We start from the raw sequence: 17580 nt of genomic DNA, 5'->3' as shown, positions 1-17580 counted from the left end.
TATTATTCATATTTTATTTATTGTTAAAAGAACAAAATGGTAATTTATCATTTTTATATAAATTTTAATCAATCAAATCAAATAAACTGTAATCCATCAATCAAATCAAATATTATATTCACTATCATTTTTTATTTATTTTTATTTCATTATATTACTTATCTATGTATTATTTATCTCATCATACCTACCAATCGGTACCTTAAAGGCACATTAATACAGAGAAAAAAGAAAGTTGAAATAAAATGGAGTTATTTGCACCAAACACCCCTGTGAAATATTGAAAATATACATTCTCCCCTGTGAAATTTTAATAGATATCTTCAACTCTGACCTTTTAAAAAATTAGTACACTCGCCTCTTCAGATGAGTGATTGTTGCGCACGCGCCTCTCATGCGACTGGGCAAAAATTTTGATATTTTTTTGCACCAAATACCCCTGTGAAATATTAAAATGCATATTTGACCCCTGTGAAAATAATTTTTAAATCTATTCAATCCATAATACACAATTTTTATTAAAATCTAATTATAAAATATTTAGAAAACACTTTTCGTTTTATTAATTTTATTTTTAATTTTTAATTTATTATGATTATATAATTATTTTAAAAAATATTATTATTTTATTTTGTTATCATTATTTTATTAAACTTTCTTCTTGTTTCCAACTTTTCAATTAAAAATGCATTCATAAAAGAGATTTAAATACCTAAAAGTACCAAAATATTAAATCAAAATGATAATTTCATGCATATTACTTTTCAATTTAGGATTATAGAATTTTGAACCAATATCTAAATTTTTTAAAATGCATTGCAGAATTTGCATTAAATAATAATACACAATATTTATTAAGATCTAATTATAAAATATTTTTCAAATATTTTTAATTTTATTTTTAATTTTTAAGTTAAATTTATAATTTTTAATTAATTTATTTCTAAAAAAATTATTACTTTATCTCGTTATCATTATTTTATCAAATCACTTCGTGTTTTTTAACTTTTCCATTAAACATGATTTATAAATAAAGATTTAAATATCTAAAAATAGCAAAATATTGAACCAAATATTAAGTTCATGAATGTTACTTTTTCGATTTAGAATTATATAAGCATGTTATTTTCTTACTATTTATTACAAATTGTCCAATGCATATTCTCGAAAAATTTAAATTTTGGTTCAATAATATATAGTTCTAAATCGAAAAAGCAATATGTTTAAACTTATCGGTTTAGTTCAATATTTTGGTACTTGAACTTATTTAATTACTTGTTTATGAATGCATGTTTAACGAAAAAGTTGAAAATAAGAAGAAAGTTTAATAAAATAATGATAACAAGATAAAATAATAATATTTTTTAGAAAATAATTATATAATCATAATAAATTAAAAATTAAAAATAAAATTAATAAAACAAAAAGTTTTTGCTAAATATTTTATAATTAGATTTTAATAAAAATTGTATATTATGGGTTGAATAAATTTAAAAATTATTTTCACAGGGATCAAATATGCATTTTTAATATTTCACAGGGGTATTTGGTGCAAAAAAAAAATCAAAATCTTTACCCAGTCGCATGAGGGACGCGTGCGCAATAATCACTCATCTGAATGGGCGAGTGTGCTAAATAACTCAAATAAAATAGGGTACCCCAATTTTCTAACATGTGTTGTAACCGTTATATTATTAAAATTGTTCAAATTTTATACTCAAATCTTACATTTTACACTAGATCTAAACCGGTTTGTAATCAAATATCTTATATTAGTATCATATTTTAAATATTTTGTACCGATTTTTACCCGTGAAAACATGTGAGCACGGTAAGTGAAAAAATATTTTTTTTTGTAGATTCAGAGAGTGCAAATCCATATTATATCTGTGGGGACTTCGGGTTTCTAATCTCATCTTAGGGCAATAAATGACTAATTAACAATTAATCAAACAATGCATGAATAATAAACCAAGAGCTAAAATTTTTTAAAAAAAAAAAAAACCATCACCTCGCTCGATCGGGCAAACTCAGCCGATCGAGCGAGCTAAAATTCTAAGCTCTCGGTCTGCAACACTTTTGGTCTCGCTCGATCGGTGAAACTCACCCGATCGAACGAGCCTAAAAGCTCAATACTCTGTTTTTGCAAACACAGGCCTCGCTCAACTTCTATCTTAGTCCAAGACTTTATGCTTTGACACCACCTGTTGTGGGGACCTCGGGTTGCTAATCTCATCTCAAGGGGCAATTAATGAATAATCATCAACAAAGTATGATAATTAAATCAAGCCTCAAGATAATCAACAAGCACAAAAAATTTTTTTTTTTTAAACCCATGGTGGCTCGCTCGAGCGAGCCTCACCTCTCGCTCGAGCAAGAACCACTCGGGTTGTCACACCCATGGCTCTCTCGAGCGAGCCCAAGCTTCGCTTGAGCGAGCTGTGCTCTGCTCGGCCTGTTGAAAATCTGCTCTTGAGCTGTTCTAGGTTGGTTTATTCAAGTCTATCCATCTACAAATACCAAATATGATATATAATGAAGACTTATACGAAACATTGCTGATATATAGATCTAAATCTCAATTGTTTACAACAACTCATAAATACAAAAGAGATGTCATCTTATCTAAGTTCACCATATCATACGACAGCTGCTAAGACCCGAAGTCACCACGTGCTATTACTCTTCTCTCGAGCTATCCAAGCTATGACTGACTTTCTCATGCCCCAACCTGATGCAATGCACACATACAAGCAAAGCAACAGCCGGATAACTCCGGTGAGAATAACTCTCAGTATGAACAACATGCATATACATCAGTTAAACATATGATATCTATATGCCAAATGATTCATAAATCTCCAATCATGTAATAACAAGTAAAACATGATAGTTTATTTGTTCATCTCTAATACCAAGCATATAAACTCATTCAAATCTTGAATGTCATAACATAACATGCTAGCATTTATAAACGCATATTCTAAACCATAGAAATCTCTAGGTTAATGCATAAATGCAATGCATGTGCCAAGGAATAGGCTATCAAATCTGGTATCAAGAAAATCGTAGTTCTGGGATTCCGGGGAAATAAAATCTTTAACCGACCACCGACTCTCCCAATCGAGGTGGTGTTAAATATCTCAATTCCCCTGACTTTGGTGCAACTATAGTGAGTCATCTAGCTCTGGAAATAAATCTATATTCCGTGCCATGAGTCATCTGACTCTAGAAGTAAATCTACATTCCATGCCACTCAACTACAGTTCTCTAAACGTCATCTGCACTCTAGGCCATTCTACCCTCTGTGCTATTCAGGCTGGAGTTCAAGATGAATGCAACACAATCTGAATGCATCAAATATACATAAGCTAAAACAACATCTTGAACACATCAATCAAATAATCATATGATCATATAATCACTCAAGGATACCGACATATCTGTAAGCATCACATAATATATGTAAAACATGTTCAATACAGAACATAATATAAATCAAAGAAGACAAGTAAACATTTACATAAATATTCTGGGAATTCAAGAAGATAGCTATCTTGAATAATCTATTCCATTTATGTAAACGTAAACAATAACATATATTAAAACATGCAGGTATGTGAATTTAGGCAACTCGATAATCAAAAACAATCTCGAGTTATTCTGCCCATCTTATTAATGTCTATTCATACCTGTGATCTGGATTCAAACATCTTGAATCGGTTGCCAATGCTGATCATCTCAAAGCTAGCCAAATCGGTCATACGATTCTGCTCATTTCAATCAGTGCTAATTGAAGGTGTTCTTGACTCAATCTTAAACACTTCAAGTCATTAGAACTCAAACTCGTCGATTCGACTTCGATAACTTCCATTCCCAACTGAAATGAAGTATAAACCATGCTCAATATCATTATCAAATCTGATATTTAGTGCTAAGTTCAATCTATAGTTGATATTGGATTGAATTGCAACCCGGCGGCATAACGGTTCGAAATCGGTAATTCCGAATACATTAACATCAATATCATCACCATCTTAACAATATAACATCATCAATTCTTCAGCTGAATTTTCGAAATATGCAACCCCTAAAAAATCAGATTTTCGAAAATTCTTTCAATATTCCAAAACATGTCCAAACGACGATCTTTTCTCAATCCGTCTTAGATATGCTATCGTCGTATATGCTAGAACATGTTTATACAATCAAATCTTAATTCTAACAACATCATAAAATTAAAACATGGTAGAACTTCATAAAACTTACGTCAAAACGTAGCACTCGGAGCTGTGATCGCGAATATACGATCAATCAGAAATTCTACCGGGCGGATCAATTTTTATCGGGACTTGAAAGAGCAAAATTGGCTTGGAACCCTTTATGCCCTCTTCTCTCGTTCTTGGCTGGGAATCTGATCCCTTTTCACATTTTTAATGACCAAGTTGCAAGGGAATTGCATTTTGGTCCCTGAACTTTGGCCTAATTGCAATTCAGTCCTTGGACAAGCGATTTAATTTAATTTCAATTCTAAATAATTTAAAAATATGAAAATTTAATTCTAAACTCTAAATATTCTCAAATTAAATATTTTCGGATTAAAATTAAATCATTTCGGACCTTATCGCATTTTAGTCCTTGAACTACTCAATATTTGCAAATGGTTCCTTGCTCGGATTTCATCCTCAAATTCAATCCTTGATATTTATAATCTTGGAATTACATCTTAAATTCCATAAATATCAATTGCAAATATTTTTAATCTTTTAATTTAAGAATTCTGGATATTAAAATCTTAAAATCCTAAAAATCCTCAAATTAAATATTTCTGACCCGAAATTGAAATCTCTAATTTTCATACATTCTTAAATTCATCTTTTCTCTCTTATTTGGAATTTAAATCGTAAATCCCGTAATTAAGAACTTAATATTTTTGGGCCTTACAATTCCTCCCCTCTAAGGAATGATTTCATCCTCGAAATCGCATTCGATCTTACTGCTGATTCTCGTAAGTTGTATAGCTGACTAAAGTAATACTGACTTCAATTCTCTAAGCTTTCGATATCTATTCTGATATCTTCTCTTCTATAATATCTTACTCTTCCTGATCACTTCTGTAAAATATATAATCATTGAGTCAACTTATATCTAAGTTGTTTTTTTCTCGTGATCTAACTCTACATTAGTTAGTCTGTCTTGCTTACAATCTTATCGACTTCTGTTGTATCTGAATTGAATGCACATACATATTCTAGCTGATATTCTTCAGCCAATGCATATAGATAACAATTCATTTATCTGACAATTCACGATTGAGTATTAATCAACTAGTTAGATCAAATACTCATAGCTTCTAAAATCTCTTTCTGAACCTAATGATGCTTGGGAAAAAATTTCTTTTCTGATCATTCTGTTTAGGCTTCAAATCTCTGAAAGAGTGGGTGCCCAGTGAGCCAACTTGTGGCTATGGGCTTTGATGACTCTTTGTAAAAATAATCTTTTGTTTAATGTAATTTACACTTTTATTAATGGCAATGACTTTATATTACTTCATATTGTTATATTGTGATATACTATTGTTGTTTTGATAAAGACCTTGAATGTACTATAGTGTATGTAAGATGTGGTAGAACATGGAGATGTCTATCATGAAATACATCTTATAGTCACTGTATATTCTAAACTGTTCCTAGTCGATTGAGCCGTCCGATAATAAGGATAAGGATCGCTCGAGTTTGAGACTAGCATTTGCGATGCGGAGTACCACGTTTCATTGGTAGGGAACATGGAGATGTTCGAAGCATGCAAATGGATATTCATAGGATGAATAATCGAACTACCCTATTCGGACTTTCCAAGTGGTTATCACTTATCGAGTGGATGAAGTCCGTGGTTTTGGTTGTACACCATTAGTCCTTACGACTTGAAACATCATGGAGACTCTATATGCTAGTGCTGTGCTTTGACTCGTTTACCGACTCTATGGGGGTCATCAGGTGTCGGGATTGGGTACAGTTACGACACATATAGGAGTCGATGCATTGTTGTCAAGGATTCACCACATACTTGCGAGTGTGGATATCCTATGCGATCTGAGGAGATATTAGTGTGACAAATCTCTGGCCAGAGTACTTGATGTGATTTAAGAAATGGTTTCTTAGTATCACATGCGATGTCACTAATTTGATCTTCAAGATGTATTGCATAGTTATCGAATCTTGAGCGACTCTCGATATACCAGTTGTTGATTCGATCGGGATATTTGGATGAAGGGACCGTACTGTACGCTAACCAAAATCTACTGGTTCTTGTAGGCACTATCAGTGATACCTAGGGAATCATGGGGCGATGTTGCTAGGCGCTTTACCATGATTCGTTGGGCAAGTCGGAAAAGTGTTGTTCCGAGTCACAAGGAGTTGTGAGCCCACGGCTAGCTGTATCTCTGAACCATTGAGGGTCACACAGTGTAATGGAGTTTTAATCCCCGTTGAGATAGTTAAATTTAAAGAGTTAAATTTAATGAACTAAGGAGTTGGACTTCTTAAATAAGAGTAAGGGAGTAGGATTTCCTAAAATGACATAGGGATGGACATTTTTGGAAACCACTGAATTCGGATTCAGGAAAATTTATTTTGACTTTAAAAAGTGCAGAAATGGTTTCTGTGCACATTGGTGAAATCGGTTCATCAATCGGAGTCACGATGAATTTTATATTAATTTCTGAACGAGCGGGCTTTGCTTGTCGGGCCCTAACTTATGACTAATGGGCCCTAAGGTGTTAGTGGCCTGCATTATAAATAAGTTATTGCAGTACAGAAATTAGACACAACAAGTCATTATTTTGAGAGCAGAATTTCGAAACCCTAGCCTCTCTCTCAAACATATTTCGGTCGCCCCCCTTTCACTCTGTCAGAGAAAATTTCGGTCTGTGATTTTGAATCGCAGTCAGGAATAACGAATCAGATTCGTTTAATCTCTTCGCAGAAAAACTTCTGACAGATTTTCTAGTGCAATCTGTCAGAGGGATTTAAACCTCATTCGTGGACCTGATTGAAGGAGTTCATCGGTTCCAGGGAGAGACAACAAGAGCAGATTAAATCTGTTGGTGTCCAATAATCTCGCTTCGAGATTGAAGGTAAAATTTAATTAATTGTTATTTGAATTTTACACACACACAATAATTTAATCGTTGAATGGTTGATACCCACACCATGGAATTGTTCCATGATAAAATTTTTAAACTTCCGCTGCACCGGGTATCAATCGTGATTGATCTGACCGCCAGTTTTCCAACAATCTCTATCTGTTACTCATCTACTAGCTCTGTTAATGCTGCTCTATTCTTATTCTGTTCGAAGCAATCTTCATATTCTCTATCGTTTCTTGACTCATATCTGGTCTGATAGCTGATATTTCTGTAAGATTGTTTCAATATAAATACAATTCTGTGTTTTTGATCAATCAATCATCAAAATATTGTCTTTATATCTATCAAATAGCTGTCACAGGAATCATAGTAATCACGTGGCAAATAATCAAGCAACTAGTACCGAATCTAGTACTATAGTTTTGAGCATATCCTCGGAAATCTGGATAATCACATCTGATAGTCCACTAATCAGAGGATGGTATAATGAAATCTCATACAACCAAACACTCAGAACATCTGACAATCAATGCCACAATCTAGAAAACAAATCTAAAGTCTCTATCTTGACAATAGATTTCCATAATTCCTGTAATCTGATCATCTTGCTAAATGCATGACAAGTATCTTTTATGTTTGTATCATATCTAATACAACATATTCATAAATCTGTCGAAATCTACTACACTCTAAACCGCAAAATCATGACGATTCGTGTAGATTCAAACTAAAGTCGTTCACAAAGTTGATCTGTTTTCAACTTTTATGTAACTAATCTGTTACATAAACCACTTGCGTTCTTCTTTTCTGCTTCTTTTACTGGAATTTTAGTATTGGTACTGTCAATTCTGTCGTATCTGTTTTCAGTTCTTCTTCCAATACTAATTTCCAAGTACTGACTACGTGTAAGTCATACATGTTTAGACAACTAAATGGATATTAAATCTGTTGTCATATGCCTCTTTCAGAATCTGATATTCCATATCTAGAATATCTGGCATAATCAAATGATTATTCACCGCAAAAATTCATCTGTTCTGCTCTGCTGTCTTATCTCTTATCTTAATCTAGCGTTCTCAAGCAATATGTTGCTTTTATCTTTCCAAACCAATTCGAGTTTAGCTTGGATCGCAACAATTCTGATCGTTTGATTATCTGTCAAGCATAAACATTCAACAAGTATATATTTGTACTCAATAAATCCAGCAATTAGCTAAAACCCATAAATCTTACTGATGATCTGAATCTGAATTTCTATCAGTTACGAGCCAAATACATCAAGATATACTGAATAAACATATCAAATAATCAATAATTCTCAAATTTCATATCAAAGGAACTCGCTCAATTCAAAGTCATCCAAAATCAACTATTCTGAATGACAAAATCTGCTAAGTAAAACAACTCACTTGTATTTCAAAACTCAACGCAAATGAATCAAAACAGACCATAGCAAAGGAATAAGAGTCCATCAAACTCGATCGAGGTCGAATACAAAAACCTCAGAATCGATAGCAAGAAATTCAAGAATCATGATTTCTATGATGTAATAGCTTCAGCAAAATTGAAGAGAAAGCTCAACTGTAACTGATTTTTTTCTTATACTCTATTGATATGAGTTTATCTCTAAATTTCTGCATTACAATAGTCGAATATAATCTTTTCGACTTTACTTCTTGTCATAGAATTAATCATCATTTCGGTACTCAAGAACTCTTTTCTACTCAATCGTCTAGCTGTTTCTGGAGTTCTTCAGTTCAAGTAATGCTCTTCTATACGAGTTGCCATAATACCTTCGTACTAAACACCACTCTATATAGAACTGCATTCATGTCGTAGAAAGGTCGAAATATGTCATTGAACTATTTCTGTACATTCTAACCACTGACATAGCTGTCAATTCTAGGTTAATTCTATACTAGTTCAATATATCGACTAGACTTCTACTGACATTCCTCCACAGTCATCGTGATATGACCAGTACTGAAATAACAAAATCTAATTTCTGAAACTCATATCATAAATTTCTATTAATTTCTATTGCTTTATCAGTGCACGGATTTAATCAGCTGTTAACTGGTACTCAGTTATTGCATTACTATCTATAATGCATTCTAGCTTAATATCTCACACCTGATATCCGCACATTCAATCTTATTTCCTCAATTCTGTATTTCATAGAATCTTACAAATGTGTTCCATCTACTCAAAGGCAAAATCTCAGCAAATACGATGAATAAAGGCTCATCAGATACGGATTATAGCATAACAAATCACCGATCTATGAATGTATGCTTTGCAATCAATATATAAGCGGTTAACTAGAATTAACTCACTTACCTGTAATATTCTTATCTGATACAACTTGAGCCTCATTTTTGTGCTTGTTGATTATCTTGAGGCTTGACAACGAATTCACTTATTCTAATGAATTCAAAAACTCAAGCATACATATCAGCATATAAGCATGTAATTCTATCAGTAAAGCAAGTAGTGGCAATCAATACTCATTGTCGCATACAATTCTGTAAAACAAGTAAAGCATACTCATGCAATACTATAAATGCATGCGACTCAATCTACCCCGCTCATTTTAATCAGTGCTAATTGAAGGTGTTCTTGATTCAATCTTAAACACTTCAAGTCATTAGAACTCGAACTCGTCGATTCGACTTCGATAACTTCCATTCCCAACTGAAATGAAGTATAAACCATGCTCAATATCATTATCAAATCTGATATTTAGTGCTAAGTTCAATCTATAGTTGATATCGGATTGAATTGCAACCCGGCGGCGTAACGGTTCGAAATCGGTAATTTCGAATACATTAACATCAATATCATCACCATCTTAACAATATAACATCATCAATTCTTCAGCTGAATTTTTGAAATATGCAACCCCTAAAAAATCAGATTTTCGAAAATTCTTTCAATATTTCAAAACATGTCCAAACGACGATCTTTTCTCGATCCGTCTTAGATATGCTATCGTCGTATATGCTAGAACATGTTTATACAATCAAATATTAATTCTAACAACATCATAAAATTCAAACATGGTATAACTTCATAAAACTTATGTCAAAACGTAGCACTCGGAGCTGTGATCCGCATATACGATCAATCGAAAATTCTACCGGGCGGATCAATTTTTATCGGGACTTGAAAGAGCAAAATTGGCTTGGAACCCTTTCTGCCCTCTTCTCTCGTTCTTGGCTGGGAATCTGATCCCTTTTCACGTTTTTAATGACCAAGTTGCAAGGGAATTGCATTTTGGTCCCTGAACTTTGGCCTAATTGCAATTCAGTCCCCGGACAAGCGATTTAATTCAATTTCAATTCTAAATAATTTAAGAATATGAGAATTTAATTCTAAACTCTAAATATTCTCAAATTAAATATTCTCGGATTAAAATTAAATCATTTTGGACCTTATTGCATTTTAGTCCTTGAACTACTCAATATTTGCAAATGGTTCCTTGCTCGGATTTCATCCTCAAATTCAATCCTTGATATTTATACTCTTGGAATTACATCTTAAATTCCATAAATATCAATTGCAAATATTTTTAATCTTTTAATTTAAGAATTTCGGATATTAAAATCTTAAAATCCAAAAAATTCTCAAATTAAATATTTCTGACCCGAAATTGAAATCTCTAATTTCCATACATTCTTAAATTCATCTTTTCTCTCTTATTCAAAATTTAAATCGTAAATCCCGTAATTAAAAACTTAATATTTTCGCGCCTTACAATTCTTTCAAGAACTGAATGCAAATTTGAGATTATGTTCAGAGATTTAAAGGAAATTTATTATCGTTTATCAATTTGCCATAAAAAAAAATGAAAATTGCAAAAATGTAAATTACCAAAATCAGCCGGAAGAAAACATTAACATATGAAACTAAATTGCAATTTTCCATTTTCGCGCACCTCACCTCACCGAAGTTCAACTTCTTGAAATCCCCAAATCTCCGTTGATTAGTCTTTGCAAAAGTTCAGGTGGGTTGGCTCTAATTTGTACCTACATACATCTTCATTTGCTAATTCAAGGGTTTATTTTGTCAATCTCTTGACTTGATCTGCGTGAGTGGCACCAATTGATCTGCTCGAAACCCATTGCTTCTCTCAGTCGTATTCAAATCGAAGAAAGATATGAGTTTGTTCGTGCCCTCAATGAATTCTCGTTGTTTCTTTTACATTACATGTTATCGGTGAAATCATTGATCTTTGATTTGATTAGTTTTTCTTCTTTGTCGCACCCATCATAGATCTGTATCGGAGTTTTTATCTATTTTCTTATTTTAGGGATTTTGATTTATCTGGAATTGAATTGCGATTAAAGATCTGTTTCCTTGAATATATGAGCGGAATTATATAATTTATCTGAAATTAGTTGCGGAATTAAGTTCTCCCGATTCATCTATAGCTCTTTATTTGTCGGGGTAAAAATCTATTTTTTTTTCATGGTGTAATCTTTAACGAGATGATCTTTCCTGCTACGCTGAGAATATTTTGATATATGTGTATAAGTTGAACTGCAGAGTAGACAGTAAAATATGGCTGACCAGAAGAAGCAGATCACCAAGGTTAACCAGCTACGCCCGTTAGATACCGGGGTCACTTTGATTGTAAAGGTTGTCAGTGCAAAGGTTTTGGCTCTGAGAGGTCGTGCTCAAGGTCGTTTTTCTGAATGCTTGGTGGGAGATGAGACAGGAATGATTATTTTTGCTGCGAGGAACGATCAAGGTCCGTATTTTCTCCTAAAAGTGGAATCCCTGTATAGGCTTATAGCTTCTTACATGTTCTAGAAAACTAATCAACTTTCGCGATTTCTGTTACTTGTGAATTGTGGATTCGGTTTGATGAGTTTTTCTACCTTTTTTCTCTTGCTCTGCTTCCTTTGTTGACTGCCTGTGAAGATTGGTTTAATGCTTTAGAATGGCAACAATGCAATCACGTTTGATATAAATGCAATATGGAAAATGGAAAAGGTGTTACTTTTCATTGGTTTGTTCCAGTAACTAATGATTTGGTCATCTCTTTATCTCTCTCACAAATATTCGTCTTTTCTAAATCTTGATTATATGTGCCTGATTTTCCGGAATCTTAAAATAAGTTAATTTATGGTTTTGGCATTTTACAGCCGCAGGTTTAATCCATGTAATGAGATTCTTTTGATTTCAAAGGTGTTATGTCTATGTTTTAACGAATCCTTAGACCTCACTCCTCGGGGTGACACCTGCCCGTGGATTCGATTTTCTGTCCACTTTTTCTCCGTAAAATCGTTTTCCCATCAAAGTTTCTTATGATTCATTAGATACGTGAATGTTGGTAATCTAAACTAAACCAAAGAAGTGATCTTTGTGACTAATTAAGGGATTGGTCGTTTATTTTCTGTTGATGTTATAAGTTTTGTTTGGCTCTTTCACTATTCGCGGATGTCTTGTCCGCACTTTTCTTGTAACTTATTACATTATGATATATTATATAAAGTTTCTTATCAAAAAAAAAATTAAACTTATTAAAATAAACTAAATTATTCTAAAATAAATAACCCGATTAAACTAAATGACGGATTAAGCTTAGGAGAAATTCAAATAAAATGACCGGGAATACACAACGATATCAAAAATCAATTATTGCCCCGTATCGGATTTAAGAATTATTTAAAGTCACGATGAAATTCCCTATCTTAATTATTAATAATAAACTTATTTTTTTTAATAGTCCAACTATTTCTAGTTGAATTCAATCCAATAAAAACACATTCACAACTATGAAACATCAGCTTTCGCCTTGAATCGCACATCGAAATCGAATACTATTTTTGGTCAGTTTAACCATGTGCTAATTGATGTTTTTGAAGCTATTTTTAATCTATTCTCTTTCGAATCAAGATCAAACAACGAACATGCAAATAATTGTTAAGATTAAATGCAAGAAATCTACGAAAATGTCAATCAAGAACATAAAATATATTAAAACATGAAATAATACAATACATGAGCAAAAATCAATGGTTTGACCCTATCGTGGCCCCAGTTAAAAGACGGCTAATCCATAATTTCAGAACCAGAAAAAAATCTAATATCTGAATTCATTAACATAATGAAATAAAGGAGAGGAAAATCGCAGCGATGGCGCGTGAATCTTGCTCCTGCAAGTGTGTCGTCTTCTATTCACCCCAAGCCCTGGCTCTTGAAAAATTATCCAAAAGTCCTCCTAAGTTGTGTCAAGGTTTTCTTTTATATCTTTCTATCAATAGCCATATTTTCCCTCATTAATTTGTGCCCAAGAAATCTTAAAACCGAGTCCAATCAAAAGTTTTCTTAATTTCCGAAATTCTGCACGAAATGTGGAAATTTTCCACGAAAGGGGACAAGGTGCACATGGGTCCGGTCAGGGGTCCGTGCCTATCTATTTTCAGCATTTCCAACTTCTTTATTATGAAAGTACACGGATGCTGTTCCAGACTTGACACAGGTCTGGTCACTTATTTCCGAAAATTCCTTTGCCTTATTTATGATTTTTCCTCATTTTCCGGAAGTTTGAGTTTGTTATTATTATTTTTTTTTTCATTTTCAAAATTTCTCCAACTTTTAGTCAAACCTACAAATAATAAAAATATGACGAACGAATACGACAAAATAAAGTTTTAAATCCGTTGTAGGATTCATGCTTATGAACTAATCACTGCTGTCCCAAGATTGTATGCACATAATTGTTTTTATATTTTTATTTATGTATCCGCGGACAGCTTACTTGAATGATATGATCCATGGGTACATGCAGTTTGTGGACTATACAATGGGGATCATTGATGTGTTTTCAGAAATTCCATTATAGCCTGGAGAACAATTTTTTTGGCACATGCATCACAACGTGATTAAACTTCACATGTTGTTTGCCCATACTTGTGAAGTTTTTAATTCTATTGCATCTATACATTTGAATATTTTCAGTGGATCTGGCCAAGGATGGTAACACTCTTGTTCTCTCAAATGCGAAGATTGACATGTTTAAAGGATCAATGAGGCTTGCAGTGGATAGATCTGGGCGAGTTGAAGCTGGGGAACCGGCGAGTTTCATGGTCGAAGAAAGCAACAACTTGTCTTTGATTGAATTTGATCGGTATGATGTAGCAGTATGAGCCTTACATGTCAAAACAAATGTTGTTTTTGTAATTTAGAGGATACTTTTGGTGGACAAGGTTTGATTTTTGCAGTTTTATACTTGAGGTGAATCCAGGCTCATAATTATTGGATTTTACTTTTTACTATCTACGGCTCTGGTTTAAGTTATCTGGTTTCTGTGGGTGTGTTCCTTGGATGAAATGGTCTTATTAAAGTTGGTGTTGTCTGATTCAATTAGTCTAGTCTGGTTTTGTTCTCAATTTGATTCGAGTAATAGGATTGATAATATATAGATAAGTAATGGAATGGAATAAAAAATAAATAAGAAATAATAGTTAATATTGTATTTGATTTGATTGATAGATTATAGTTTTTTGATTTGATTGATTAAATTTTATATAAAAATGATAAATTATCATTTTGTATTTTTAACAATAAATAAAATATAAATAATATTATTTATAAGAAGTAATATAGTAATTTGAATTTAATGATTTGATAGATGTAAGATAAATAATTAATGATTTGATTGATGTAAAATAAATAACTAAGAAATGGATAAATTATATGTCAAGAAGAACACGAGATTGAATAAGATAAGTTATATCGAGATTAATAATATTTGGTAACAGCTTAAGGAAATTAATATCGATTGCACAGCTACTTTTCCCCCTCACGTCGAATCATGTATTTTCTATATTTTGTTTTTAACGTTCTTAATTTAACTTTAAAAAATAAATTAAATATTATATGAGATTTATTAAAATCATTTTTTTTATAATTATAAATATAAAAAATCATGTACACTCTATACAAATTAAGAAAAATAAAATTTCCTTTTCTTTTAAAGTCAAGTTTAATAACAAAGTTAAAATGTGTGAGGTATGATTTTGAGATTGAGAGTTTCGTCAAAAAAATAAACGGTTGCTATTATAAGCTTTTGTTATATCAATAGTATATATGTATCATAAAAGATATTATTTACATCAAATAAGGGAGGGTTTGTGTAACGCCTCACTGTATCAAGACGGGTCTTTTCAGCGTGCTTATGTCCTCACTCACACGCACCTTGAGAAACTTCCCAGGGGGTCACCCATCCTATAATTACCCCAAGTCAAGCACGCTTAACTGTGAAGTTCTTATGTGATGAGCTTCCGAAAAGAAGATGCACCTTCTTGATATGAGTTGTACATATCAAATCTTTTGTACCTCTCATTCTGGTGTGGGATCGGTTCATTCATGTCACCCGTCGCCCATTCTTTGGTGGGGTTTCCATCTTTCAGGTATTAACCACCCATATTGCGGACCATGTACCGCCCTAGAACTTTTTGGCTCCGGGTGTCACATGCCCACCAGCTTCCGCTTGGTTCGTCCCCGAACCACACCGTACTGGGAGAGGCCAGGCTCTGATACCATTTGTAACGCCTTACTGTATCAAGACGGGTCTTTTCAGCGTGCTTATGTCCTCACTCACACGCACCTTGAGAAACTTCCCAGGGGATCACCCATCCTATAATTGCCCAAAGTCAAGCACGCTTAACTGTGAAGTTCTTATGTGATGAGCTTCCGAAAAGAAGATGCACCTTCTTGATATGAGTTGTACATATCAAATCTTTTGTACCTCTCATTCTGGTGTGGGATCGGTTCATTCATGTCACCCGTCGCCCATTCTTTGGTGGGGTTTCCATCTTTCAGGTATTAACCACCCATATTGCGGACCATGTACCGCCCTAGGACTTTTTGGCTCCGGGTGTCACAGTTTGGTAGAGCTTCTACACAATATTTTTTAGCTTCTAGGTTCATGAAAGTGTTTTTGAGTGTTTGTAAATGTTAAATTCTGCTTTAACTTCTACAACATTTACCCAAAAGCAAGAAACAATAATTTGATGTTTTTTTTTTCTTCTGCTTTTTTGTTTAAGGTCTAAAATTACAAGTTGAGATTTATACCCTTAATAAATTTATCATATTAAGTAATTACCCTAACTTCTTTTAACCTTATTTTTATACATTGTTAAATTTTATTTATATATAAGTTTTAATTATTTCTAATAGAATTTATAAAATTTCAATCATATTTTATTATGAGTATTTATTTTTAAAAAATATATATTGCATTTTCATAAATTATTTTGTACATATCTTGTATAATTTTACAAATTTTGTCATTTTTTTATAATTTTGTTTTTATTAATCTTATAATGTTATAAAAAAATAAAATATTTTTGATACAAAATTCATATTAATAATAATATATAAACACATTTTTCATAAGATGTGATTATCAAAAATTAAATAATTAAATAATGATATGATTATCATTTAACTAAAAATTTAAGTTTGGAAGTAATTATCTTTCCAAACACTATATATTTTTTTAGCTTTTATCATCTTTAAACTTCTATTTCCAAACTCTCCTTACTTTAGCTTATCACCAACTTCAAAATAATCTCTACAAAAATCACTTTTAAATAAAAAAAAAGCTCTCCAAAACACTCCCTAAATTTATACTTTTGTAGAAGTGATTAAATTTATAGATTATAAAAAATTAAGAAAAATCAAAAATTGGTTGAAACATCCTAAAACTCCTACTGATTTTTTTTTTTTAACAAAACTCTGATAATAAAATAATAAATATAAATATATATATGCCCATACATATATATATCATACATAAAAATAACTTTACTTAATTTAAAATACAAATACACAAAAGATACAATAAAAGTACACGCATGCAATTAAATACTTAAAATTAATTACTAAATAATAATTTATAAGAATGCCATAATAAAATTCCTAAATAATATTTCTTTCACAAAAATTCAGGAAAACTTAGAAAATAAATACTTAAATCTAACATCTATGCATATACTAAAAATCTATAATAATTAAACCTATGCGGAAATAAATGTTCTAGTCTCAACATAAAATTCATAATAGAGCGATGGTCACGGGTACTAGCTGCCTGGATACTCATACGCCTCGCCGCCAGTCGGGAACACATTATCCTTATTGACATTTTGCTCACCTGCACCATTTAAATCTAGTGAGCCTAGAGGCTCAGCACGTTCTATCCTTACATAACAAAATGAAACCACACACAAGCACACATCATATAAAATACGTGAATAATAATTATACGTGCATGATCTTAAAATTATATGCATATAAACATAAATAAATAATCATACTGCTTCATCATCATGCTAAATATATATCATCATACTCGATAAATCTCATAAAATAACTTATCATGATTTCTTAGTTCTCAACAGGTCGTATCCATGTCGGTG

General features: G+C 32.2%; 1 protein-coding gene across 3 annotated transcripts; it reads left to right on the top strand.

The window, feature by feature from the left end:
• Positions 1 to 11035: 11035 nt before the first annotated feature.
• Positions 11036 to 14502, top strand: LOC140881673 (uncharacterized protein At4g28440-like). Of its 3 annotated transcripts, none has more exons than XM_073287165.1 (3): positions 11036 to 11153; positions 11696 to 11900; positions 14117 to 14502. In XM_073287165.1, the coding sequence occupies exons 2-3, from the start codon at positions 11711 to 11713 to the stop codon at positions 14302 to 14304; spliced, it is 378 nt and encodes a 125-aa protein (XP_073143266.1). In that variant the 5' UTR covers positions 11036 to 11153; positions 11696 to 11710; the 3' UTR covers positions 14305 to 14502. The 3 variants fall into 3 exon arrangements, with proteins under 3 accessions (XP_073143266.1, XP_073143268.1, XP_073143267.1); XM_073287167.1 differs by having other exon boundaries at positions 11082 to 11153; positions 11701 to 11900; XM_073287166.1 differs by lacking the exon at positions 11036 to 11153 and adding an exon at positions 11165 to 11314.
• Positions 14503 to 17580: the final 3078 nt, after the last annotated feature.

The sequence above is a fragment of the Henckelia pumila genome, chromosome 2 (assembly GCF_033568475.1).
Source record: "Henckelia pumila isolate YLH828 chromosome 2, ASM3356847v2, whole genome shotgun sequence".
Classification (NCBI taxonomy): domain Eukaryota; kingdom Viridiplantae; phylum Streptophyta; class Magnoliopsida; order Lamiales; family Gesneriaceae; genus Henckelia; species Henckelia pumila.
Note: the sequence above shows the minus strand (reverse complement) of the source record. Positions and strands in the feature narration are given on the sequence as shown.